Source organism: Plectropomus leopardus, chromosome 8 (genome assembly GCF_008729295.1).
Source record: "Plectropomus leopardus isolate mb chromosome 8, YSFRI_Pleo_2.0, whole genome shotgun sequence".
Classification (NCBI taxonomy): domain Eukaryota; kingdom Metazoa; phylum Chordata; class Actinopteri; order Perciformes; family Serranidae; genus Plectropomus; species Plectropomus leopardus.
In genome coordinates, this window is record NC_056470.1 from 26138129 (window position 1) to 26161793 (window position 23665).

The 23665-nt window shown below is 40.7% G+C and overlaps 1 protein-coding gene across 1 annotated transcript; it reads left to right on the forward strand.

Moving 5' to 3' along the window:
• Positions 1–541: 541 nt before the first annotated feature.
• Positions 542–19136, forward strand: map3k12 (mitogen-activated protein kinase kinase kinase 12). Its single transcript, XM_042492175.1, has 14 exons — positions 542–765; positions 3645–4168; positions 10074–10257; positions 10366–10557; positions 11410–11568; positions 11851–12009; positions 12221–12329; positions 12634–12743; positions 14271–14387; positions 15860–15994; positions 16104–16827; positions 17624–17691; positions 17830–18127; positions 18943–19136. Exons 2-14 carry the CDS (start codon positions 3706–3708, stop codon positions 19096–19098), a joined length of 2874 nt encoding a protein of 957 aa, XP_042348109.1. The 5' UTR covers positions 542–765; positions 3645–3705; the 3' UTR covers positions 19099–19136.
• Positions 19137–23665: the final 4529 nt, after the last annotated feature.

The following is a 23665-nucleotide window of genomic DNA, read 5'->3' on the forward strand; positions in this document are numbered from 1 at the left end:
ATGCTACATTACAATATACAAACTATTATGTAAAGGCTAAGAAATATAAATATGTGCATTATTAAGATTAAGTAAATAAATAAATAGGTTAGAAATTAACAAAATAATATAAAATTAATCAGTTAATTAAAAGAATAAGAGTACAAAAATATATCATAATCCCACGATGCTGTCTTTTTATCCTCACCAGGGAAGGGCAAAGCGCATGGTCAGCTGCACACCAGCCTCTCTGGAGCCGACGGGGATCCAGTGTGTCTTGCTCAAGGACACATCAGCAGCAGCAGGATGGATGCTGTGGGGTCTGATGCTGGTTTTAAATACGACCCAAACATAGAAATCAGTGAATGAAATGCGCTCATAACGGCACATTTTGGAAGAGGAAATAGTGCATGTGATTATGGAAAACTGATCTTGTGTGTGTGTGTGTGTGTGTGTGTGTGTGTGTGTGTGTGTGTGTGTGTCTGCAGCGCCCCCTCGCGGAGCAACTCGCATTTCCGTGACGTCAATTCAGCACTGGGAAAGGAGACAGCTCCCTCCCCCAAAAAACCCAGCGCGCCTCACGTTGCATGGGTCCCCGGTTATTGATAACACAATTTTGCCCGATGGGATCCATCCCGGTAACGTGAAACTCGTGGATATAGGGACTGGAGATACAACAGACAGCCCGGACCGAAGAAGAAACAAACGATTTGCTCATTATCGCCGACAAATAAAGCGCCGAGCCCACCCCTTCACTTGACAACGCGACATCAACCAGGCAGAAAGGTATGGGAATGTCATACTATCCGGTTAAATGCTGATAAAATCAGGTATCACAGGACGGGGAGGTTTGATGCCGTTGCTTGGTGCGGTTGCGTTCACGCCGCTCACACTGCACCACTGAACCGATGCTGCCAAGAAGCCAATCATCGTCGATGGACGCTGGAAAATCATATTTTTGCAGCAGCGAGAAAAGCGCACAGGACGAAATATTTGTGTTGATGCCAACGTTGAGTAAATGTGGAGACGCTGCGGCAGTTTCACTTGGCATGGACCATAGTAGGCTTGCAATTCATGCACGTCGGTTATGATGCTGCTGAGTGTCATCATCACATCCTCGGTTATTTAAAGATTGATCTTCCTGCGTTTGTGTGTGTGTGCGTGCGTATGTGTGTGCGTGTGCACTGCTCCTTCGCACAGGCCCGCTGGTTGTTTATTGCCCGTTTTTTCACGCTCTCATTTCGCTCAGTCGTCGTGGCTCTTCTCATGCAGTGGTGCAGTACAAGAAATGGAGCTGGTGTAAGATATGTGAATTGGGTACATGTGCTCTCTCTCTCTCTCTCTCCCTCCCCCCCTCTCTCTTTCACACACATGCACGCACGCACAGACGGACTGACGTACGCACATATCCACACTGAAGTGGTTATGCAATTTGTCATATTCTTCAGATGCACACAAAGCTCTTCACTTGATGCATGACGAGCGACATGTGGGAGCTGCTGAGTGGCTTTGCTGTGATGTTGTCACACACTGATGGCCCTCAGAGGGACAGTTAAAGAGCAGGTGACAGCCTGAGCTCTGAGCTGCACAACCTCCTCTGGTAGATTCATTCATAAAGCACATCTCCACTCAGGGTGATGGCTCCACTGGGCAGGCTGGTTCTCCCATTCATGCTGTAGACACAGAGATGAGGCTTTGCTGCATGATTCAGAGTGAACCTGGTGGTGGTTAAACTGGGGGACTGGCTGGATGCCCAACTCACAGCTTGACTCCACTGTTTGGGTGTTTTGTGTTGCTTGAATCAAAGAAAAGTTTGTGCAAACTCCAGTTATTTCTTAAAAGATCAAAAGAGACACTAGGAGTCAGTGGTGGGACCAAGTCATTGTTTTGCAAGTCACCAATAAGTCTCAGGTCTTCACACTCAAGCATCAAGTCAAGACAGGCAAGTCACAAGTCCTAAACTTTGAGTTTTAAAGTCCTAAAGAAGTCATAATGTGCTCCTCTCCAAATGCGATTTTAAGTAGGGGTTGACAGATTATCGGCCTGGATGAATATTAGTACCCATATTTGGCATTTTGCTAATTATCTGTATACTTTATTTTAATAATTGCTGATAAAAACTAATTAATTAAAAGGTGCAAGTGTCAGCATGGGAGGAACTTTAAATTCTTAAAACCACAGGAAGTTATTTTTTATTATTTTTTAATTTAAATTTTCACTTAAAAAAAGTTGCTGGGAACTTGCTGTATATGATGTTGAAAGCTTCAGTTTTGATCAAAAATTTGCTAAAGGTATTTTAAACTGAATTTTGTGTTGGAGTTTGTTATATTCCAAATTCTAAACATTGACAGAAAGATGTTCATTTTTATTGAAATTGCATATTGGTTACAAAAATCAATTATTGGTGTCATTAACTACTAATAATCCATATCGGTAATGACCCTGAAAAATCAATACTGGTCAACATGTAATTTCAAGAACAGAGTGATAATATATCAAATTTACAAAAATCGTGAACAGTTTGCAAAATTTGTACTTATTTATTAAAACAACTTTATTGGAATCTGTTGCTCCTCAGTCTATAATTTTTGACAAGCATGTTTTGCATACTGCTTGTTGAAGATAACCACATAGTTTTTGTGCAAAAAAAAATTATTTTTCTTGTATTTTTTTCAAACTGGTGCTCAGTAAAGTAATGCTAGTTCTTCATGGTTCCCTCCTTCAACTTGACTGAATGCTGTCTTCGGGGGCGTTGCATTGGGGGAAAGTTGGACTGATTACGCAGGGCCCCAATGGGAGGAGGGCCCTCTGAATAAATTGGTATGAGGAAAAACAAAATTTGTATATATTTCTTTTAGAAATTGTGGAAGCTTTCTGTACCTCTCTTACCTCTAAAAGGCACAACATGGTTTGGTCCCTGCACTAAAATTCGTCTCCAATCGCGGCTAAAGCCAAGTGAGTGACTGCTTATGCTGCTGCAGCTCTATGTCTTTCCCCAAAAAGGAAATCTGGGTTCCAAAAAGAAAGGAAAGTAAAAGAAGGCAAAGTTACTGAACAGGCCTACTGTGGCGCACAGGCCCAGGGGCCAAAAGTTTCAGGGGCCCCTCTGGCCCCCACCTGCAAAATGTCACTCTAAGAAAAACGCACTGACCATGTGGAGACTCACAAAATAACCCGAAAGAAACATAAAACAACTACAAAGAGACACAGAGAGGCTCACAGTGACTATGAAAAAGGGCCAAACAACTGCAAAGAGATGCAAAATGGCAACATGAAGGGGCATTACAACCACAGACAAAAACTAACCACAAAAAAACCAAAACAAATACGAAGAGGCACAAAACCACAGAGAGATAAATAGGGACTACAAAGACACCCAAAATGACAACAAAAAGAGGCTAGACAGAACAAGACCATAAAGAGATGCAAAGAATAACCACAAAGAGACACAAAACGACCAAAAAAGACACCAAATTACCTCAAAGAAACACAAAATTACCACAACAAGACACGAAATTATCTCAAAGACACCCAGACATCCACAAACAACCACAAGGAGACAAAAGATGACCACAAAGAGACACAAAACCACAAAATGATGCAAAACAACTCCAAGTATTATAAATCATTGTGACGCATTTCTTCTCATCATTCTTGTCCTACAGGCTCTCGTCTCATCTCTCCACCCTCCATCCACCCTGACCTGCCGTGTTGGGGAAACCCCTAATGAGTGGGACCTGTATCCATGAGCCCCGCGCCCCTTCCCCTTCCCTGTCAGGCTTCAGCACCCCCATCTCAGAGCCCCCCTATCGAAGACTCGATGGAGACACCCCTGCCTGCACCCCTGAAACGGACCTGACCCCCACACAGTGTGTCCTCCGTAACGTGCTGTCCATCGACACCGGTGGACCGGGGGCGCCGGGCGGCAGCAGCCCCACTCCCAGTGATGGACCCTCAGCCCACTTTGACAACAGCGTGCTAAAACTACATGAACATGAGGCCTGCCAGTGTGGCGGCGGGGCCGAGGCGGGGCACAGTCCAGAGGCTGGTGCCGTCAGGAGCCAGTCGGAGAATATTCGGCTACAATCAGGAAGTGGAGGTTTTTTGGAGGGACTGTTTGGCTGCCTAAAGCCAGTCTGGACCATGATTGGAAAGGCCTACTCCACTGAACACAAACATAGCCATGAAGGTATGTGACAGTACATGTTACACTTAACCCTCTGCTGCGTTTTGGATAAATGATATGACAAAGAAAATTCACAACTTTGTGACTCATTTATTCACAAATTGATATTATTGTGATGCCTTTGTAACTATGGAAATGCACCATAGAAATAAATATCTGAGCTCATGGGTGAAGCTTTAACTCCACAGTGGCGGAAGAGGTTTTTAGATCCTTCATTTAAGTAAAAGCACCAACAAAGTAGTTTAAAAAAAGACTCCATTATTGTAAAAGTCCTGCGTTTAAAATCCTGCTTCAGTAAAAGTATAATTATTCATAAAATGTACTTAAAGTATCAAAAGTAAAAGCACTATTCTGCAGAAAAAATGCACCTGTGACAGATATATTATTATACATCTTTGGATTATTAATGATGCATCAGTGCCTAAGCAGCTGGTGGACAATTTATCGAATTTTTTTAACAGTCCTGTTTAGTCCTGTGGTTTCCAACCTAGGGGTCAGGCCCCTTCAAAGGGTCACAAGACAAATCTGAGGGACTGTGAAATGATTATTAGGTAATGGCCCTAACACATCAAGCTGACTGTCGGCTAACATTCAGTGTCAGCCTGTAGGTGAGCATCTGCTCGCAGACTATAAAGTTAATGGATGTAGTTAGTGTGATTTCGTTTTGAAACGTCCAGTTCAGCCATTGGCATCTTGGTTTTATGTAAACAGGTGACAGTAAAATGTAAACAGGTGAGTTGTCACGAATGGGGAAATTAGCTATAGAGATTAAAACAGTCTTTTGTAGCAGGCTGTAAACATGTTTATTTAAAGCTGAGCATTTTAACATGGGGGTCCACAGGGATTGACTTGCTTCCGGGGCCAGCCTCCAGTGGACATTCAAAGAACTGCAGTTTTTGGCACTTTGGCATTGGCTTCATTTTTTAGCTTACAGCTTGCTGCTCCCCTTGTTTTTGCTGGCACTAGTATTGGTGGCGGAGTCAGTAGGTGAATGAAATCGCTCTGACTGGCACTTCAGCTCAATGCACAAGAAGAGAAATGGAAGTGAGGAAAGCAATCAAACAGCTCATGTCAAGATAGTGAGATTGAAACAAAGTTGTTATATTAGATGAGAGTTTATTTTAGCCGTTCAGCTCTTTTGCAAAAACAGATTGTAACTGTTTGTGTCATTGTCTGCTAGTTCCCGATAAATATCATTTATTCATTCAACATCAGGTTGTTTTGTTTGCGTGCTAACTGGCTAACTAGCATCATAACGGTCCTCTGGTTAAATTTTTTGAATGACAAATACAGATGACTGGCGGAATAGAGAGCTATTTCCTCTCACACAGGTGCTAGTTGGTTGTTGTTTGTCGTTTTTGCAGTTTGTTCAAGTGCAAATTTATGTCCGAGACATAGGCAATGTGAAGCAATGCAGGAGTCAGCCTTCGTTGCAGCTAGATTTTTATTGACAGTATGGTGCATCTATGCCTTAAGGAAGAAGGGAAAAAAAACATGCTACCACTTAATATTTATTTTACTCTGATCTTTGCTTTTTTGTTTTGTTAAATATTAGATGATTAGACGTCTTTGGGCCTCAAACAATTATTTAAATGAACCACATGAGAAGTTTAGAGGGGAAATGTCTCTTTGGTGGCACTTCTAACAACTCAAGAGGCCACACTGCTTTATTTTAAACGTCACGAGTTAAAAAGGTTAGGTATCAGTGGTAAAATCTTTAGCAGTGCATTGTATTTTTTAACCTTGTTTTTTTAAGATCTTTTTCTTAAACTTAACCAGTGACCAGAGCTGTCAGATAATCGTAGTGCCATAAAAACTACAATATTCAGTGTTAAAATGTATTAAACTAGGAGACTAAACTTGCAGAAAACACAAATATTCATGTGCAAGTACTTCAGACTGACTTTAGGTACAGCGCTTGGGTAAATTTACCTCATTTTCCAACTCTAGAGCTCATTATTTTCATTGCCACCGTGTCCTGCTGGCAGCATCACTGTGTTTATGGGTCGGTTCATTCACAGTCATCAGCATCAGTGAGTTTTCACAGCTGGCCAGCAGGAAGCATCATGTGCATCTGCCTCCGCTGCAGCAGCTCTCCAGAGATCTCGACACTTCAGTGGACCTCATGAAGAATTGATCCGCCTGTCTCTTTTATTCTGCCCAGCTCGTCTCTCTTTAGTGACCGTGCTCTCACAGTCGTTTAGGTCCCGTCAGTGTGACAGATGACAGACAGATCAGACTTTGAGTGGATTGCTGTTTTCCTCCTCTTATCTCTGGATGGAAACATAATTTTTGCTGGATAAGTTATCAATACACCATTTATTTGAACATGGCAGGCACATTGTATGATGCAATTGTGTCCTGCCAGCCCATTTTAATGTGCAGCATGGAAACAGCATTTGCTCAGCGAACCCCCCGACTCCTCCCTTCTCAGACTAGAAAGAGTGCATGTTGACATTTGGAGGTTTTGTAATGTGTGGTGGATATAAATTGAGTAATCACTCAAAGGGTGCTGCTGAAAAAATCTGTTGCAATACCTGTGATAAAGTGGAAACAGGCAACTGTGCAACCCTCCCCAGCATTTTCAAAGTGGTAGTATTGTTAGTCAGTGTTGGGGAGTAGTTAACTACATATAATTCAATTATTAGTTTAACCCTTTGAAATCTGAGCAAACTGGCTCGATATCTTCGAAAAAATGTGGAGAGAAGGCAAAGTACAACTTAAAAAGACGTGGTCCAAAAATTAGCAAAAAATTAACAAAAAAAACAAGAAAATTACCCGAAATAATCAGCAAAAAAAGTAACAAAAAAATCAAAACAAGAAAATTGCCCCCCAAAATAAAAACAATTTTCTGGACATTTTTCCCTAGTTTTCTTTAGTTTCCCTTTTTTTCTTGGTAAATTTTCAGCTCTTTTGTCATCACTCTACCTATTTCTTGCAGTTTGTGGAACATTTTGTCAAGTTAATCATTGCCTTCTCTGCATGTAATAGCTTGTGAAAGGCATCTGAATACAGCACAGCAAACATAAAGTTGATCCAGGTTTTAAAGGGTTAACTACAGTTTGCAGGTGTTGAGCTTCAGTTTAAATATACACTATATAGTCACAATATTGCCATGCCATTTCTTGCATTTCAGTATGGCACAATTCTGCAGCTTATTGACCACAGTTTTCTTTTTTTGTGTCAATAACCTGCTTCACTAAAATCACCTCTGAAATGCAACTAACATGTCTGTAATTGTGTCTTAAATGGAATACTATAAAGTTCCTTGGAAGTGTAGTATTTTCCTGATTCTACTCCAACGCTCATTTCCCATCTTCTCCCAAAACATGTCCTCAGTCTTCCTCGGTGAGGACTGGCCTACACTTTACTCAAGTGTCAGTTCAGTTGTGACTGTGTCAGAAAAGACTCCAGACTCAGATGGAGATCATTCCCAGTGTAGTTTGGATGTAGTTTAACTACTTTTTAAAAACTTTTACTTTTAGAGTAGTTAAGATGTATTTTAAGTGCATTCATTGTCAAGTAACTAGTGTTTTGGTAAACTATAGTTTTAATGACATTTACCCAACACGGCTGTTGACGCCACTGTTGCAAAGACAATCACTTTCCATTTTGCTCAGAGCCAGGCAATGGGGCTCCTTTTTTTGTTGGGTAGAGTCTCCACAACGACCTCTGTTGATCCATTATTAGTCACTTCTGCTACTGGGGACAACAACTGCCAAGAAGTTTCACTGATACTCTTTTGAACTGGGGCTAGCTACTGAGAGCCATGGAAAACAAAATCAGTATCCTCTTGCTGTTTCAGTTATGCAATGAAATATGCATTAATTGCATATGGCAAGGTATGGCAGCTGCCAGAATCATTTTTTTCTCCATAAAATGAAAAATAAAGTAATTTCACTTGTATTGCCTTAAAATTGATCATTTGTACTCAAAAAGATCTTCCAGAGATAATTAAGATGCGTGGTCTATTAATATTGCACATTGTTATGACCTGGCACATAAGGCATACCATAGCAAAGTTAAACAAAAGATGTTAGAAAAGGTAACAAAAGTTAATAGAACAAATTAAACCAAATCAGACCAAATTAAAGGTTAACTTAAATATTTACAATGTGGAGTGTGGAAGTCAGTGTTGTCAGTAGTGTGTGTTATGCATGAGTGGAAAAATGTGCATCAGGGGTTGTAAAAGTGCATAAAAGCAAAGCAAATCAAAGCACTAAGGAAACATAACCAAACCTGAGAGGGGCGGAGGGACGCAGCAGCAGAGTGCAGGTTCAGCCAGAGACAGAGCTACTAGCTGTACACATGCTTAAATAAACTAGAGCACTCTCAGCTGTTCCCAGTTGCTCTAACGAGCACCTGCCTGCACACAGACAGGTGAAAGATGACAACACAAATACACAGAGATGACACAGCAGGGCCATCACAATGCAGGTTTCCATTAACCTTTAAACTGCACAAACTGAAATTGCAAATATAAAATAGGTCCTGTGGAAACATGTCAATTTTGAAAAAAACCAAACCCATTTATCACAAAATGTTTTTACATTCGTGTGAAGAGATATTTCAGGTGATGCAAAAAAGGCGTGTTTCGCAAAACTGCAGTGAAAACACTTTTTTTGCTTTTATAGGTCACATGATACTATGAGCTTGTCCGTAGGAACTGGCTCCATCGGGCACGATGCAACATAACATGGCGAGAGAAGTTGCATAACATCACTTGAAACACAGTCATTTTGCAATCATTTTATAAATATCGCCTTAGTTTTGTGCAAATCTATGATGGATACCCACCTACAATTTGCATGTGTGTTTGTCACTGTGTTACATTATAGTAAAAGGTAACACATGAATCCATAATTTACTCCTGTCAGTGAATATAAGTGAGTGAACTTGTGATTTTTGACCATGTGTTACGGTGGCCCTTTGGCCACCTGCTTCAGAAAAGTGCCCAACAGCTTGCACAAATGATTTCCGCGTTCATAGTTGTTTTTTGTGGTAACAAATGAATTCAAACATGTTATTGAATACTGAAATCAGCCTGCGCAGTTGGGCCTTAGTACTTTGAAAGGGCAGTAAATTAGCATATTTTGTGCCTTTGCCTTTTGTTTTGCTGGTTTGCCGCTCTCTGTCCATGGTGCTGAAATACGTGCCAAAGAGATGCAAGAAAAAGCTGTTTTCAGTTTTTTATCTAAGTCATAGATGGATTACTGAACAAGCCTATAAGGCACAGGCACAATGGCCCTGGGGCCCCCAATGTCAGGGGCCCACTGGCTTTCAATGTTATTCAAATTAACACGTACCATCAGAACGAGACACAAAATGACTAAGAAGAGCTGCAAGGGAACTGCAAAGAGACACAAAATAATTACAAAAATTGACAAAACGGCCACAAAGAGACACAAAACAACTACAAAAAGACACAAACAACAACAAGACACCATATGACAACAAAGAGATACAAAACAGATTGTGAGGCCCTCTGCATGCATGTTCCCAGGGGCCAATTGTCTATTAATGTCATATTACACCCGTGCTCAAAGTTATGTCTCACATGCAGCTTTAGGCATTGTGAATGTGACCAGCTTTGTCTGTGAAAACCATTTTCAGTTGTATAGAAGGTCCCTGACATCATGTCACATTGCCATACCTTGACTTTTGCAAAAGAAACACCCCTGTGCAATGGTTGATGCACTTTCTTTGCCATAAATCAAGTCTTCATTTTTCCAGGAGATCGTGCCCGGTAATTGTTCTATAGCCATTACATTATGCAATCAACATTTACGTCATAATAACAAGTTAAAGCCTAAAACATGTCTGTTTCCACTTTCATTCTGTGTAATGCTTCATGGTTTCACATTTATTCATTGAGTTTCTTTCTGTGGGCTTGTTGGTCTGAGTTTAGAGTCCTGGGAGGTTCCTTTTGAGGAAATCTCCGACCTGCAGTGGGTGGGCAGCGGGGCACAGGGGGCCGTCTTCCTCGGGAAGTTCCACGGAGAAGACGTGGCTGTGAAGAAAGTGCGGGACATCAAAGAGACCGAGATCAAACACCTCCGAAAACTCAAGCACCCCAACATCATCACTTTCAAGTGAGGAAACGCACAATATCCTGCAGGGTCATGTATCGTTTAACTGCAAAACTCTCTCCTGCTTTCCCTTTCCGCACCATGTTATCTGACTGCCGTGCTTTCTTCCAGGGGCGTGTGCACCCAGGCTCCCTGTTACTGTATCTTGATGGAGTACTGTGCCCAAGGACAACTGTATGAGGTGCTGCGGGCGGGCCGAAAAATCACCCCCTCTCTCCTGGTTGACTGGTCCATGGGCATCGCTGGTGGCATGAACTACCTGCACCTCCACAAAATCATCCATCGAGACCTCAAGTCCCCAAAGTAAGTTCACAGACTCAGAAATTCAGCCCGTAAGATCTGAAGTTTCATGACCGCTTCCTTATTATCTCCACGTAAAATCAAAATAAATTTGAAATAAATAAATGGATCCATCACTCCAGCTCTGAGGTCTTTACACTGGCTGACTGGCAGTCAAAGAGTTCATTTCAACATACTACTGTTGGTTTATAAAGCACTGAATTATTTAAGGCTAGGGTTGCAAAGCACTTTTCTTAATTCATTATTGGTAAAAATTAACAGTCAATTAATCATTATCTGAAAAAAAATCATAAAAACTGCTTATTACAAACAACAAATGCTTTTTTCCTCAAACAAAGCTCACAGCAACATATTGCATGTACTTTGACCCTATTGCATAGTGTATCTATTAGTTAATTACATTTCATGTTACATGTTCAATTAAATAGTTGATTAATTGTTATCATCCCAATTTAAGGCCAAAATGCATTTTCTGACCTTCTGCTCCATTATGAATCATCCCGTCCTCTCAGGTCGTTTGAGACAGATTTGTTTTGTGTCCTCTGAGTTAAAACTAAACATGGAGAAATGTTATTCAGCTTTTATGCACCATTTATCTGAATAACCTCCCACAAAACTGCAAGTCTGCTGCAACTCTCATTTTTTTAAATTAAGGCTGAACACTTTTCTGTTTGCTGCTAACTTTTATTAAATTGAATAATGAATCATTTCTTACACTGCACCATTTTTTTCTATTCTCTTGGCTCTTTAATTACTTCTTTTAGTTGTATTTAAAAGTCCTTTGATAATGTGGTTTTTTTTGTTTTTGTTGTTTTGACACTCAGTATTTAATTACATGTAATCTCACTTTTGCAGTATGCTGATTACACATGATGACCTGGTAAAAATCTCTGACTTCGGCACCTCAAAGGAGCTCAGTGACAAGAGCACCAAGATGTCATTTGCCGGCACCGTAGCTTGGATGGCTCCTGAAGTAATTCGGAATGAGCCAGTGTCGGAAAAAGTGGACATCTGGTACGTCTGATAAATATTCACATCTTTTCTTTTATTTAAAATGAATACTCAGCACACGTTTATCTTGACTCTGTTCAGCAACTTTTTAATTATCTTTAATGTACAGCACAACAATAGAGGAGCAAATTTAGTAAAAGCTGAACCGGTTACTCAAAATAATCCACAGAACTTTTTGTGAGCAGTTTCATGTACGCACTATTTTAATTCTACAGAACTACACACGGAGGAGCAGATATATATGTATTTTTAAATTTTGAGGTGAATTGTCCTTTTAACTTTTAGGTCCTTTGGCGTAGTGCTGTGGGAGATGCTAACTGGAGAAATCCCTTACAAAGATGTGGACTCGTCTGCTATTATCTGGGGGGTGGGAAACAACAGCCTGCAGCTGCCCGTACCCGAGAGCTGCCCTGACGGCTTCAAGATCCTCCTCAGACAGTGCTGGTGAGTAACGCCTGGAAATGGAGAACGAGTAAAGAAAACTAATGAGCGCAGCAGGGAAGAGAGGACAAGAAAGGCAGAAAATGAGCAGATTAGAGGAGTAGAAGCGAGAGTTGAGAATAGATGTATTGGAGGCATTAGCGTGTGGTTTAAGGACTTTATTGATTTTACATTGTAAATGTACACAGCTGTCTTTCCTGCTTTGGATTTGCAGGAACTGTAAGCCCAGGAATAGACCTTCTTTCCGTCAGATCCTCCTTCACCTGGATATAGCGTCAGCCGATGTGCTGTCCACTCCACAGGAGACGTACTTCAAGTCTCAGGTATGTTTGCTTCTTCAAAATCCTCCGTGTGTCTGAATTGGATACTTTAAGTAGTACACTTAAGACTGCATTATTCACACTTTGTGTGAAATTAGTATAAGTACAGATGTGAAACACAGCACCTGCTTGAATATGAGAGATGTGGAGATGCAACAAAAGACACACAAGTCATACATTTAAATATTTGTGGCACAAATACACATGCTCGCACAGTATCCAGATTTTAACTGCTGTGCAGAAAAAAATAGTTTTAAAGTCAGCTCTGGTGAAACATCGCTGTTTAACAGAAATGTGCTCTCATCAGGCTGAATGGCGAGAGGAGGTGAAACAGCACTTTGAGAAGATTAAATCTGAGGGTACTTGTCTCCACCGACTCGATGAGGAACTGATCAATCGACGCAGAGAGGAGCTCAGGTCTGTGTTTTGTTTTTACTTTTAGATCTCACATATGTGGTCAGATTAGCTGCAACCGTAGACTGAATAAAGAAGGCTGACACGTCTCCACTTCCTCCCACTGTAAAAAAATGAAGCCAAAATATCCCAAACACTGCCATTGCCATGTTGCGCTGGTGACGTCTTGCAATCCATTGCAAGTTGGAAATAAATAATTCCAACATGATATTCCCAACTTCCATCTAAATTCATCCCAGTACATCTGCCGGGGAAAAGCATGAACGCCTGCAGCAAACTGATATTTGTATGTCAAGTCTCCGAGCTTCACAAGCATCCACAGAGAACCTTCATCAATTACCACAGCGCCATTAGCGAAAACTAATGGCATACAAATAAGTCAACTGTCTTGTTTGTCTTTGCTCTTTAAAATAATGTACAACAGCTCCAGATTGTGTTAAAATGAGCCGAGCATAAAAGTGTGAGCCAGCAAGTTCTTGTGTGCATTTTGTGCATACAGAGTCGGAGACTTTTATCAAGTACAAATCTACTAAAATAGCAGTTACAACATTACAGAATGTTTCACAATACTAATACTACAGAAAACAGTGCGTGAAGTAATATTTTGACAATTTTGAAAATGTCATTCTGTTCAGTTCACCATGTGTCTGGTCATGTTGTCTATGACGTCAGACGTGTTTATGTCAGTGAACTTGGGCTGCACAGATCTTGCCTGTGTTTTAATTTGAATTATTTTTTCATTGCACCTTTTTTCTGAGTTCCATGTACAGTGGATTGCAGCCTCTGGGTACTGACCTGATACTGTACTGATCAGGGGGTGGAGCCACAGTATCAAGGTCCCGCCTATACACTCACCTGACTTGATGATGTCAGACCCCCTTTTTATAGCAACCCTCTTTTTTAAGTAATTAAAGCCAACACTTGAACATATGCACAATCTGATATCACTAAGTCAGTGTTGTCCCTGGATCAATGACTAACTTGTTTGTCTAGGATTCAAATTACAACCAACCAATCAACAGCACTTCTCGAATGCAATGTCGTTCACAGTGTGCCATGCAGATAACAGCCCTTTAAGAAAAAAAAAACATTTCAAAGCCTTTCTAGCAGCAACTGCACACAGTCCACAAGTCCTGTCTACTTTTCACACATTCAGTATTTCTCTCCCATTAAACAGATCCAACAGAGGCTAAATAACTATAAATATACATGTTAAATGTTAAATGTTAGATACTGAGCCTTTCAGCAACTGCAGACCAAATTTTACTACACGTGTGTTGTACCCCAAAGATATGTGACGTAAATTGAAACCATGACTCTTTTGAACCCCCAACCCGTGGATGATTGTACTTTTGCTATGTTAGCTAACATCTATGAGGCCACTTTCACTCTGTCCCATTTCTCGGTGTCATTCCTTCGTCCGCCCATGTGGATGAAATAAGTGCCTTGAGTGCACGTCTATTGTGGAGGATTTGGAGTCTCTCATGCGGATGCACAATGACAGTAATCGGAAGCCTCTTTTCTTCTCAGGCATGCTTTGGACATCCGTGAGCACTATGAGAGGAAACTGGAGAGGGCGAACAACCTCTACATGGAGCTCAGCGCCGTCATGCTGCAGCTGGAGCTCAAAGAGAAAGAGCTGCAGAGGTAAATTCATCAACACAGGATGTACATTCTTTATATATTAATAAGCCACATTGCATTCATAGCCTGGAAAGACCATCCTGGTGATGTGAGATCAAAATTTTGTTTCACTCTCTGTAACATTTTGGACTCTCTGCCGCCCAAAACACTTTTAAGACATCACAATCCATTTGAGGAAATCACGGATCCACGCTGTACATGAAAACACAAGCAGCCAATTACGGACTGCGTTATATATGATGATGTTGCCTTAGAAAACATTAATGACGGCTTCTGCAGCAGCAAACCATAACTCTAATGTTAGCAGAATAAACACAGCAATAAATGAAGTTATTGCAGATTGATTGATTGATTAGTTTATTTAAGTGTCATGCACTTAATTGTGCCCAGCACACATGGACTTATAATGCACTGATGATAACAACACAAAAAATACAAAGATGGTTGCATAGCCTTTTCTAATACATCCACAGAACAAAATATATATTATACAAGGAGTATTTCATAATATACAAACCAATAACAGACAATTATACCGGATACGGTGTTTTCTGGCGTAATGTCCATGCATTTTCAATAAATCTGGCTAAGGCATGAATCTCATCCTTAAATAGCCAGCTCAACATATCACACCCATCCAACCAAAATAAGTCAGGGTCCTTCGCCTGAACTTTATCACAAAAACTATACAGAGAACAGAAGAACAAAAAATGAAATTAATCCTCAACAGCTTCAACAGCACACAAAGCACACATACGCTGCTCTTCGGGAATACCGTTATACCTACCGACTTCTATCGCCAGAGGCAAGGTACCAGATTGCAGAAATAGAGTCGATATTAATTAAACAACAAGAGGATGCACTCACTGAGTTTCTCAGAGGAAAAGACTTTTTGCCAGTTTTATGACTGGATTTGGCAAAACGTTTGATTTTCTAACTGGCTTAGGTGATGAAGATGATGTTGCCCAGTGTAAATATAGTGTTTATTGTTGTTGCGCCACTGATTGCACTAATGGAGGAGCAGATACGAGAGGCTGCAAAGCTGGGGATCAAGGCCGTGCAGACTGATATGCATAATGCTTCGGACAGACAACAAGGATGCTGCCAGTTGGTATTCAGCAGTTCAGAGGCAGCTGGTTGCTGAACGAGAAATGTCGAAATATGTTTGCAATGCCAGTGTGTTGCAAAAACTTCACAGAGATTGTTGTCGACAAGGTACACGTCACATACAAAGGGTAAATATGAGAAAATAGTATCTTTTAGACCCTTAATGTTCACCTGAACATGTATTGGCAGGGGAGCAGATGCTAATGCTAACACCAGGAGTGGTTGAGGACGTTTGTCTTTCAAAGCGACTAACTCCCGCCCACTGAAAGTACTTGGGTCAGCCAGAGAGTCCAGACAGAGACAGGGATAGAAACATCAGGCTGGTTTTAGCCGGCTAATGCATTTATACTTTGGTGTCTTTTTTCCAGGCGAGAGCAGTCTTTGGATAAAAAGTACCCAGGTTTGTTTAAGCATCACAGCTCCAGGCAGAGCAGCTCCTCCAACTCCATGGACAAACTCATCAAGAAGAGAAACGTCCCGCAGAAACTCCCCTCGGGGAAGAGGTGTGTGAGCTCATTTCAGTCGTTTTTTTAAATAAAAAATTGATGCTGAAATGAATATTAATCAGGCTTGTGGATTGTAGTTGTTGACTAATCCTTCCTACTCCTTCAGGCCAGACATCCTCAAGTCTGAGGTAATCATTCCCAAAATGGACTCCTCTGTGATGCAAGTCACTATCCCGGCCTGCCCCAACAGAAGCTCCACTTCTCCCAGCCGCTCTCGGAGGGTAAAGACCCGCCATCGCAAGCCCGGGAAGGGCAGCAGTGGGGACCTGGCTGGACTAAAGGCGAACCAGTCCTCCCCTAATAGGGACACAAACGGCCAGGCCAACAGCTCCGCCACTAACACCTCCAAGCAGCTCCTGGAGCCGTCTGCGGCCCTGCGGGGCCTCAGCCACGAGCAGCAGCAGAGGCAGCTCTCCTCCTCCAGCCCTGACCTCATCTGCACCACGCTGGAAGCGGAGGGGCAGGGGAAAGGGGAGGCCTCTGTGGGCGGGCTGGAGAGAGGGGGGAGCCTCAGTGCCTCTGCAGGATTAGGGGGATCAGAGGCGGGGGCAGCTGGTCTGGATGATCTCACAGAAACCCCTCCACGCAGCGACACGCCAAGCGAGGATGCTGCGTCGTTCCCGTTCTCCAGCAGCCCGGACTCACCGTGCGGGAGGGGGGCGGCAGCAGGGCGGGGGTCTCTTGGATCACCACGTCTGCCTCATGATGGGGAGGATAAAGAGGAGGGCGCCGGTGCTGTGAGGTTGCCTCGTGGGGCTTCAGGGGGGATCGGGAGTCAGCACCTCACTCCTTCAGCCATTCTGTACCGGGCAGCTATCACACGCAAACAGGTATTGATATCTGCTCATCCGGGCTCCCACAGTCATGGAAAACCTGGAAAAGTAATGGAATTACATAATCACATTTTCCAGGCCTGGAAAAGTCAAGGAATTAGTGTCAATTATTGACAGTTTTGTTGCGTGTCATGAAATTGTTGCAGTTATCTTGCATGGATAACCTTCCATTCTGTAGCTGACAGTGAAACGAAGCTTTAACCCTTTAAAACCAGAGCAAATTGGTTTGATTTGTTTAAAAACATTGGGAAGAAGCAAGAAGCAACTTAACAAGACATGACCCAAAAATTAGCAAAAAAATTAGGATTTTTTTTTTTAATTCTCTGAAAATAAAGGGGAAAAAGACATGAAAATGACCTTAAAAGGTGCTTAAAATTAAGAATTTATTTATTTTTTCTGTAACATAATTTTTAATATGAAAATTATTTTGATTAAAATATAGGCCTAGTTTTCTGGAAAAACATTTTTTTTTTGATAATTTCCTAAAAATCAGTTAAGCATTGGGTAATTTTCTGTTCTCCTTTTTTTTTCAAAAAATGTATTTCTTGCAATTTGTGGGACTTGCCAAGTTGGTCATTTCATTTTTTCTGCATGTTTTTGAAGGAAATTATGTTTGAATAGAGTTTAAATGTGACATGTTTGAGAAACGGCAGACTAATTGGAAAAGAAAAAAAAATTGGGGTCCTGAAAAAGTCATGGAAAAGTGTGTGAATCCTGTGTTCATGTTCATCAGTGCTCTTCTGGTGATACTTTGATCATTTTCACTCGTGCATGTTTCCTTTTTCTTCTACAGAGGCGTGGAGTGTCATCAGAGGAGGAGGAGGGTGAAGTTGACAGTGAGGTTGAGTTGCCACGGAGACGGTGAGTAACTTGCTGTCCTCCGTCACTGGAAAATTCCTTTAAGCTGTCTTCTCTCTCTCTGAGTTACTGACTTGGAGAATAAAGAATCATTTTTCAAAGAATCATTTTGTGCCATTTGGTTTTTTTTTATCTCTCCAGACGTCCGACGAGCATCACCAAGTGCCAGTCGGTGTCCACCTTCAGCTCAGAGAACCTGTCGGTGTCGGACGGCGAGGAGGGCCACACTACTGACCATTCCCACAGCGGCACCCCCGACGTGGTCAGCACCAACACAGACGACAGGTTGGACGACCGCAGTGACGACCTCCTCTCTCAGGGGTCGGAGATCCCGGCGGACAACACTGATCCTGCGCAGGCTTCTGATGGCCTGTCGGAGAGAGACGGAGCGCTGGGACAGGCCAAAGCTCAGCTGGACGGCGGGCAGAATCCTAATGAGGTAAAATAGCTCCTACGCAGAGGATCACATGTGTCAGCTTGTGTCTCCATCTCAGGCTGAAGTAAAGAAACTTACTCCAAAAACCAGTGGTGGAAAGTACATTTACTCAACAACTGTACTTAAGTTAAATTAGAGGTACTTGTACTTAACTCTTAAGTATGAGTATGAGAAAAAAACCAAAGGCAACCATAGTCACCGGTTGCCAAGGAGGCTGCCTGTGCTTTGCCTGTTTTATAGTTTGCTGGCAATATGTTTATTTCTGTAATATATCTTAAAAATACAACTTTATTCTTGTAATATTATGGCTTTATTTTCATGAGATTACAACTTTTTTATTGTAATATTACATTTTTTTTCTCATAATATTATGACTTTAATCTCAAAGTATCAAATACATTTTTCTTCCTCAATGTGGTCATAAAACTGTGTAGTAGATGAATAGTACTATGGTTAAGATGAAGAAATATGTATTTTTTGATTTTGGGATGAACTGTCCTTTTTTCTTTTTTCTTTTTTCTAAAGATTATTTTTGGGCTTTGGGCCTTTATTAGATAGGACAGATTAGGTGTAAAAGGGGGAGAGGGGCTGACATGCAGCAAAGCACCGAGGCAAGAACTGAATCTGCAGCTGCTGTAAACTGTCCATTTAAGTAGGATTTTAAATGCACGGAATTAACTTGTAATGCAGTATTTCTGCATTGTTGTGTTGGTACTTTTACTCAACTGAAGGACCTGCATTCTGCCAAAAAAGACACTGCTGTAATTTCAGATTTAGGTCTTGTATGACATTGTTTTCTGCATCCTTCCTCTCTTCAGAGTCGAGCTCTGTGTGATGACTCTGACTGCGACAGCGCTGAACTGGATCAGTCAGGGAGTGGAGAGCCCAGTCGTCCTCCCAGCGCTGGAGCGTGGGTGTCGCCGTCTCAGCCCTATCAGGGGTCTCCGCAGGCGCCTCACACGGGACCTCCGTAGATCACTGGACCCTAGCAAAGACCTCCAGCCACCATCACAGGCGTACACCAATCTGTCAGTGCAGTACATTACTGTTGTCATGAGGGATCACAACTACTACACTCAGACTATGACAAGTTGACTTATGGTGTCTCATAAGTTTGTTGACTGGCAAACCTACATCAGATGACATAGGATATTTGTCATAACCTGACATCAGATATTTTGGCAGCTTGTGACATCAGATTAATGTCAGTTAAGTTCAGTAGGGTTTTTGTTTTTAGGCAAAACAGTTACCGAGGTAACCTTAGGCCACTGCTCCAGTTCAGCAAAAACCCTCCACAGATGCACACGCACGCACAAGAAACCACACTCGTTGTCCTTTAAACACTCTAATCCTCACTCTGGGAGCGTCCTCCATGATACTCCACACACTAATGCATCGAATACTAATGAATAATAATGTAAATATCCATGACATACCACATGAGAAATATCTAACTTTATTTTATTTGTAAGATAAAAATGTAAGACTAAACGGTATGCAGCCCTGTGAACAAATGCATGACTACATGTTTATAATTTATGGTTCGAATGTGTCAGTTTTATATTTTGTGAAAGTTTACACTTTTTTAATCCTGAAAGTATTACTTCAGTTATTTTGGTTTTTTTTGTTAATAAATGTTGGCACTCGAGAAAAAAAAAATGGAATGAAAATCTCACCAAGACATCGATCATGATGCATAATTAGGATTCTCAGTAGGTGATATATTATTTTTTTTAAACCCTCCTACTACTGAGTTTCAAATACACGCAAGACATGACTGAGGTTTTTGATTAAGCAGATCAGATTTGTGACAGAATGGGAGACCTCTGCGTTCACTAAAATCACTGACATTTTGATTGTCTTTTATTAGCAGGACGTAACATTTTAAATGAGATGACCTCTGACATGCACAAGCATGTCTACTATCTAAGCAACAAACAGCAGAGAAAAAAAGAGTACTCCATCAATTTAGTGTTACACTGTCAGAATAACAAACAGTTAAAAACGTTAAAATCACAGCAGCAGAACCAGAGGTATCGTCTGTTTCATTCCACCCATACGCTTCATTAAAACCTGGTGCCTACATTACCCACAATGCAACTCAACCAACAACAGTTGTGTCAGAGGAACTGTTTGCGTTATGCTCGTAGCGGCTGTTGTAGCCAAAAATGAGGAGCTGGCTACAGACGTCTGGTGGACTCAGTACTTTTTTAACTCTCTCACCTCCAGTTTTTTTTATTTTCAAATCTTCAGATCAAACTGATGCTGACTCAAATGACATCACATGAGGCAGTGTCGTCAAATAAAACCACAAAAGGCTTTATGCGATTTTGTAAAGGGTGGGTCCATTATTTTTTATTTTATTTATATATTTATTTATTTTATAAAATGGTTCTGTAGCTTCCCAGTAGTTTTTTATGAACTCAAATTCAAACGTTCAAATGTTGGTTTGTTTGTTTTGGCGTTAAATTGCTGTTTTTGCTAACCCTTCTAAAAACATTTTGCCACATGACGTAAAGTCAAAGTCCTGCATGGATCCAGTGTCGCAAACCCGCACCCGTCTGCAAACTCAATACGGAACCAAGCTAATACCCGTAATTATCTTTAAGTCAAGTCCAGACCCACTAATATAAGAACCGCAACGTGGTCCGTGACTAAACACACCGTTTTATTGTGGCATGGTCACACAAGTGACCATCACCATCATTTGTTATCGGTTAAAGCTGTGAAACCGCCGGTCAAAGTTCACCAAAGTTGAACGATGTAGAAATGTGACGCCACCAGAAGCATTTGTTTAATTTGCTTCTTTGCTCGCACTGATCAAAACGAACGGGTGGCGAATATTCACTGTTAATTTTGCACCATTGCATAATCTACTGTGCCATTCAGATGTGCGAAGCACTCCCTCAGTCAGCTCCCACGTGTTGTTAAGGTAATGCAAAGTGACAGAAAGATCACCAATTTTGCAGAAATCATTTGTTCACTTATCCATTAGTCAACAGCGTCTTCAGCTCATCAGCGTCTCCTATATTTATGCAGTTATCAGATGAGGCAGAAGTTACTGTTAGTCTACATGGCCGGCTAAATGATTATTTGAATTAATTACCCGGTGCAGGGTTTTGCCTAGTGTAGGTTTCTGCATAATGATGTTGCTACATATCGTCGCTGTTGGGCGCAAACCATATATCTCATCATTTCACTAATTTAATTTTTTTTCCATAAATGAATTCTTTTAGTCCCCCTCTACATATATCAATGGCCATTTCTCAACCAAAGAAATGTATTTAATAAGGCTTGTGACTAAACTTATCTCCACTGCATCCTTTTAAAAACACAGTGTTTTTTTCAAATTCCTGAAAAATAGCAGTTTTGGAGATAGGAGATTTGCGCCTGACAGCAGCGATATAAACCCGTGGCACTCATTATGCTCTTCTTCGTGACAGAGCCAAGCCGTTTTCAAGATTTTTACTTTTATTCCTTCCACCCCTTAACCAGAAGCGAGTATGTACTGCTTCAGCTAACACTTCCAAAAATCACACATAACACAAACAAATTAACCGATCAAGGCAGTAACAGACCAGCAACTCCTGTAATCTGCAACGTAAAATTACCGTTTTTGTCAGAGTGGTCTGGTGACTTAAAAAAAAGAGATTTAACGGCTCCGGTTGTATCGGCGAGGGCTGCTGACGGCACGTTAAAGCGGAAAAATGTTACACTGACTATAATTAAGGATCATTAAAAAAAATCCAAACTAGACCTTTCAATCATTATGAGCACTCGTCACTTTAACCTACATCAATTCTTTTGCAGAGTGGGCGCTTTCCATGTGAAAATAACACTAATGGACCTGCCCTTTAACTCTTGATGTGTAAAATCAGTGGTGTTCCCCTTTGTGTAAAGATTTAAAAGGACTTCTGTAGTTCACGATGTTGATAAGCTTCATAAAAAACCTCAGCTGTCCATTTTACCCTTTAAGATAACTGCGGAAGTAGCCAGATAAGAATAGAGCACTTCTCTGTGGTGGTTACTAGTAGAACAGTAAGTATCCTTTGGGTTTGAATAGAAATGTTTTGTTTTTATACAGCATTGCACATTGTACCTGTAACATAGGAATTATATCGAAAGCAAAATATTATGAGCAACAATAAATAATGTATTGGTTAAAAAAAAAAAAAAAAGAAGTGTGATGTTTGTTTAAGACGGGCCGTGTCATAGCTGCAGTTTGTTGCTGCATCACATCATAAGACAGCTGAACGAGGAATAAATGACTATTTTCAATGACTTTAAGCATGTCCAAACTGTTCCAGTGTCATTTCTTTCATTTCATGTTTAACCCTTTAAAACTTGCTTTGTCTTTCAAAAACATGGAAATAAGGCAATGAGCAACGAAATGACCCAAAATGTGCAAGAAATTAGTAAAAAGTACAAGGAAATTACCTGAAAATTAGTTTAAAAATTAAAATAATAACAATAATAATGAAAAACAAATAAGGAAAAGTAAAAAAAAAAAAAAGACCTTATTATATGAAAACATATAATAATTCTGTTACATAATTTCGAATATGTAACTATGAAAATGACAAGATATTTCATCCTAGCTTTATCCATTTTTCCCCGGACATTTTTCAATTGTAAAATTACAAAACATTTCTTACACTAACTGGCTCAGAGTTCATAGGTTTAAATACATGTAAAAGGCCTCTGAAAGCAGCACTAGAAAAGTGATGTCACTCCAGGTTTTTAAAGGGTTAAACATTAAAAGATTCCCCATAATAAACACAAATTTACTAACCAACTATGGCAGCAGTAGACCAACAACTCCGGTGTTCTGTGAGGTGAAATTACGTCTTTTGTCAAAGGAGTGCGGTTGCTTTAAAGAGCTCCCTCTCCAAACGCTGTCTGACTGCAACTGAAAGCTGTGAAAAAGACTACATATATAAAATCACAGTTGTTGATACCATTACTGAAAATATTGCTTAAAACGCTGGATCAGATATTGGCGAGCATCCGAGTCTATGAACTGATCCCAAACCATGTGATCAGTCAGTAAACTTTCACATCCATTTCATTTTAATGGAAAGTTAATACTTCTTTGCTACCAAAACAGTAGCCTACACAGCGAGCAAATGTTTAAGAGCGGTAAAGAGCTTATTTCCAGAAAAAAGTGGACCAATAGACGTCAGCAAAATGTCGCAATTTGGTTATTTCTGTGGCATTCGTGTTTTGAATGTACTTGTTCATGTTCTAGGAATGTTGTACAACAATGCTAACGGTACTTGGATCGGTACTTTGTATTGGCTGATATGTAAGTTTACGTATCAGTATCATGAAGGAAAAGGTAGTATTGGAACATCCAAACATGAAATACATAAATACAAAACCCAAATACATGAATAATGAATTGTTAAAAAAAAAGTGTGTGTGCTGTCAGTTTGTGCTGACAGCTGAACACGAATTAAATAACTATTTTTGTAAAAAAAAAAAAATTATCCCATGGGACAGGAACATGTTTTTGGATTATAAATAAATCTGAGTTTGACA